This window comes from Blastocystis sp. subtype 4 (assembly GCF_000743755.1).
Source record: "Blastocystis sp. subtype 4 strain WR1 chromosome Unknown seqid_0455, whole genome shotgun sequence".
Classification (NCBI taxonomy): domain Eukaryota; class Bigyra; order Opalinata; family Blastocystidae; genus Blastocystis; species Blastocystis sp. subtype 4.
In genome coordinates this window covers 1-4,758 of record NW_014569092.1, presented here as the reverse complement: position 1 = coordinate 4,758, position 4,758 = coordinate 1, and the positions used below count along the sequence as shown (strand labels likewise).

Genomic DNA, 4,758 nt, shown 5'->3' with positions numbered 1-4,758 from the left:
TGATGTGACTCCAGCTCAAACTTCTCTTCCAACTCCTGTCTTTTACTAGTAGTTTCTCTTCCGTTCTTTTTAATTAACAGTTCGTCACTCGCAACGCTTTCTAGTCTCCAATCAACCATCGTGGTTTCTTGTGAAGTCCATGACTGTCTTATCCATACAGAACATGACGATGAATTCGTTTCTTATGCGCATTTCCTTCCCACAGGTTGATATCGGATGTTGATCTGATTCACAGATTCCCGCGGTTTTTATCGTGTTCATGATTTCGAGCTGTTGTATTCAAGAGATCAGTCGATTGTTTTGGATCCACTTACAGACGATGATCGACGGACATCTGTGACCCTTCTTACGAATAGCTGGTTGATGTTCACTGTTCCAAATGAAGCGTATGCTTAGACAGTATTCCTCACATTACAGAGAAGAGAAAATTAATTCTTATTCTATTACAGTTGCTGAAGCTGGTAGCGCGTGTCTCCTTGCTTGGCGTCTTGAAGGGAGTAATGTAGGGAGAAACTGGGTTACTTTGGATGTTCGAGATAATCCTGGTTATTTCCAAGACCGAAAAACAGAACGATTTTTCCTTCCATATCAACAGACATCGTATCCTCTGTATCGTATCTCATTCCTTCGTTCTGTTAATGGCCTGCCTTTTACTCTTTCTGAGATCTCCTTGGAGACAAGAGATCTGGTTGTCTCTTCTCCGGAGCTCCGATATCCAACAGCGAAAGGCTTTTTCTTTCCTGGCCAACAGAATGTGTTGATTGAACCCATCTATCCCGGCTATTCTGACTTCCAACTTCAGGGAGGGATCCTTCCTGAAGGGTTGGCATTCTCAACCACGTCAGGATCGATCACTGGTTCTATTCCTGAAACTGCTTCATTTGGTTCAGCAGTATTTACAGTGACAGCAAGACACGCATTGACTGGCTCAATTACGTATTCTACTTCGTTTTCACTGTTTGTTATGGAGTGTGGGGGGTCGAATACTCACCTTCAACTTTCGTTCACATGTTCTGGTCCCAGTGGTTCTGATTCATGGCAGATCTGGAACAGTGATCTTCTCATTGCTGAACAGTTCTGTAGTGATGTTTCAGATGGAACTCAAGTGTTTACAACGGATCTCTGTCTTCAATCCACTGCTTATAGGTTGCGATTGAGTACAGAGACATTGAATGGATGGTCATCAGGAACGAAGTTACGATTAGCAGTAATCACAACAACTACACCTGCTCAATCAATGCGTCTTGGGGATGTAACTCTTCCTAAGGGATATCAATCAGAAGATATTCCACTTTCTCTTCAAATGCTTAGTGAAGGGTATCTGTCTGATTGGTTCTATCGAAGTACTTCTGATGTCCCAGTAGATTGGTACAAAGCCAGCTTTACAGAAGGATGGAGTTCCCTACCGATCGGAGATGTAACTCTGTCTCGTTCGGTGTGGCTGTTTCGACGCAGTATAAATCTTGTGATAACTACTGACATCACAATATTGGATATGGAAGTGTTTGCTGAAGGAGGATTGGTTGTCTATGTGAATGATGTCGAACTGTATCGTTGTAATGTTCCTTCAGGAGATATCCAAGAACAATGGACCACCAGTAAAACAAGTTCTGCTTATTGGCATGTTATTCAACTTGCTCTCTCTTCGTCTACTCTCCATGTTGGTTCTAATGTGGTTTCGATAGCAGTTATAAATCATGATGCTTCATCTCGAGTTGTTGACTTCAGATGTATTGCATTATTTTCATCTCATCATACACATCTCTCTCGAATTACTAACGATGATGCGTATCATACAACTCACTCCATTACTGATTCTTCTCATCTTACAGGGCATCCAGGTTCTCTCTTATTCGATGCTTCAGCAAGTACTACTTATCAAGCTTCGGCTTCTCTTCCTAGCTATTCAGTAGATGTCTCATTACTCTCAGACCGCAGAGATGTGTTTAATCAGTATTGTGTTACTTCGTCTTTTAGTCACCCATCTCATGATCCTCAGGAATGGTATCTTAGAGCCAGTACGGATGGATCTTCATGGATGGAACTCCATCATGTGTCAGCTGCTGTGTTTACACGTGGTGAGCGTAAATGCTTCGTTCTGAATCCCTCTTTCTTATCCTTCTATCAGCTCTACATCACATCTGTTCAGGGAGATGTGAGTCTGGAAGTATCTGAATGGAGTCTTCTCTACAAATCTGTGGCACAAACCTCTGTGGAACAATTCGTTCTTCAAAAGGAAGAAATTGTGCTGTTTTTAGGAATTCCAGTATCGGAGGTATTTTTGTCAAATACAGAAAAGTTCCAAGACTTCTATATGTCACCCGTTCTCCCAGGAGTACGAATTGATGCTAAAAATGGTCGTTTATTTGGAACTCCAGAAGAAGTAAGAGATTCAACAATGGTCACCATTGGAGGAGTAAGTGAAGGAGGAGTGACAAGAGAAGTGACTGTTCGAATGAGTGTGAGGAGATGTGAAGATGATCGAGAGTATACTCTTGTTCATGTGAATGTGACTGGGTTGAGTGGTACTGATCGATGTGAGGTCATCCTTCAGGGAGAAGCAGGTGTTGTATTGCATGAATCTGTTGAAAAGCAACCAGAACAAGAACTCCACTCAGCATTATGTGTTCCCTCGGGTTCGTATTCATTGATGTTTGTTCCGATGCTTGCAGGGACTGTAAGCTATTCATATCGAATCTCACAGAATGAACCTCGATCAGGATTATTCGATGCATCATCCACATTTACCACATTCACATTCACTACTCAATCTCTCATTCCTGCTGCTTCAGCTCTTTGGAGATACTGGATAATTGATTCACCACCTCCAACAGATTGGTACCAATCTGGTACATCAGAATCGTGGCGTAAGAGTACAGCCAGTCTGATTCCCGAGATGGAAGGCACTACTGGTTATTATTGTACCACCTTTAGTGCTTCTTACTCCTCCCAAGTCAGTGCATTCTCTGTGGGAGCATATGTTCAAGGTGGAATAGTCATGTATTTGAATGGAGTGGAGATTAATCGTGTGTATTTGCCAGAAGGATCACTCGATTATCATACTCTCCCTCTCAAAGAATCAACTACTCCAGAAACCATTGTCTTTTCTGGATCAATCCAATTCCTCCCATTTTCTGTCGATTCCAGTATTCAAGTTGCTAATGGTCCAGAAGGGCATAATAACCGTTTCTGTATTGAAGAGCACCGTATTCCTTCAGCCACACCAACTACCTTCTCTCTATATATGGAGTACATACAAGACGGATCCAATCGGATTCTCGAAGGTGAACCATGGGGTTCAGTCTCGGGTGTTGCATCTCCTTGGTATGAATATATCGAAAATGCCTTTGATGGGAACCCGACTACCAAGTTCTTTGGTGCGAGTGATTGCATGAATGTATTGGCTCGATGGACATACAATCACGAGCGAAAAGAGTATGTGAACTACCTTCGCTTGTATGCTGGGAATTCTCCGAGTCGTCGACCTCAATCTATCCGATTAGAAGCATCAAATGACCAAGAGAATTGGAATGTATTGATTGAAGCATCGAACTTAGAGTGGCCTTCTCAATCACAGTATGGATACTGGAAGGAATGGGAGTTGAACAACACTCACTCCTATAATGCCTATCAGTTGGTCGGAAACGGTTGTATAAGTGAAGGCATTGAATATGCTGAAATCATTCTTCAATCTCGTCGTTCTAATGTAGCCTGTGAAGCTATGGAGGGATTCCCAGGCGCAGCAGAAGGTGCTGTAAGTTATGGACCATGTCCTCCATATCACAGTGGCTTTGCTTCACGTCTCTGTCAGAACGGACACTTCTCAGAGACTGATACTTCCACATGTATTCCGTTTGCTCCTAGTTCTCTCTCCTATAATCCTTCTCGTCTTACTGTCTACACTCAAACATTCATTCAGATGGTTCCTTCGTTCTCCTTCTATGTTGACTTCTTCAATATCTACCCTGGATTGCCTGTAGGAATCACTATGAATAGCACGTCAGGTATGATTTATGGAACTCCAGTTTTCGAGTCTCCAAATACAGTATACACGATTGTGGCACAGAATGAGCGAGGAAGGACTAGTACGACTGTAGAGTTGTATGTACGAAGTGGTTGCGCCGATATAACCGATTTTGCGGCAACTCCAGTTGGTCAAACCGAAACCTATTATTGCTCTCGAGTGAATGGAATGTATGGGAAAGTGAAACGTACGTGTACGGAAGTTGATGGTTTGCCTGTTTGGGGAGCTCCTGTTGGTTATTGCAAGAGTGTAGCAAGTGCCCTGATATTGGCAGTATTGCTGTTGATTATCGTCTCAATTGTCCTAGCTGCATGGTGTATCAGCGAGACAGTGAGTCGAAGAATGAATGTGTACCAATTGCCTAATGGCGAGTATGAGTTGGAGGAAGTAGAAGATACGGAAGGAGAGGAGATGGAAGGAGAGATGGAAGAGGTCGAAGAAGGTAAAGAATCAACCGTGAGACAGCGTCGTACACGTGTACGAGCACGACCTCAGATGAAACTAATTGGTCGTCCTGTGTTCATTTATATCCCTCGTTATTTCCATAAGAAGAAGGACTATAATTATCAATATCATCGTATCAACCGTCCTCCACGTAATCGCGTTTATTTGTGTTTCTTAACAAACAGTTAACCCCTTAATACATTCCTCCCATTCCTTGAGGCATGGCAGGAGCAGCAGGTTCCTTACTAGGCTTATCAGCAATCATGCATTCTGTAGTGGTCATAAGAGAA

The 4,758-nt window shown here is 42.7% G+C and overlaps 1 protein-coding gene across 1 annotated transcript; it reads left to right on the top strand.

The window, feature by feature from the left end:
* Positions 1-388: 388 nt before the first annotated feature.
* On the top strand, positions 389-4,657 carry JH06_4854 (hypothetical protein; the record flags this gene model as incomplete). Its single annotated transcript, XM_014669639.1, has 1 exon — positions 389-4,657. One exon carries the CDS (start codon positions 389-391, stop codon positions 4,655-4,657), a length of 4,269 nt encoding a protein of 1,422 aa, XP_014525125.1.
* Between the last annotated feature and the right edge of the window lie 101 nt (positions 4,658-4,758).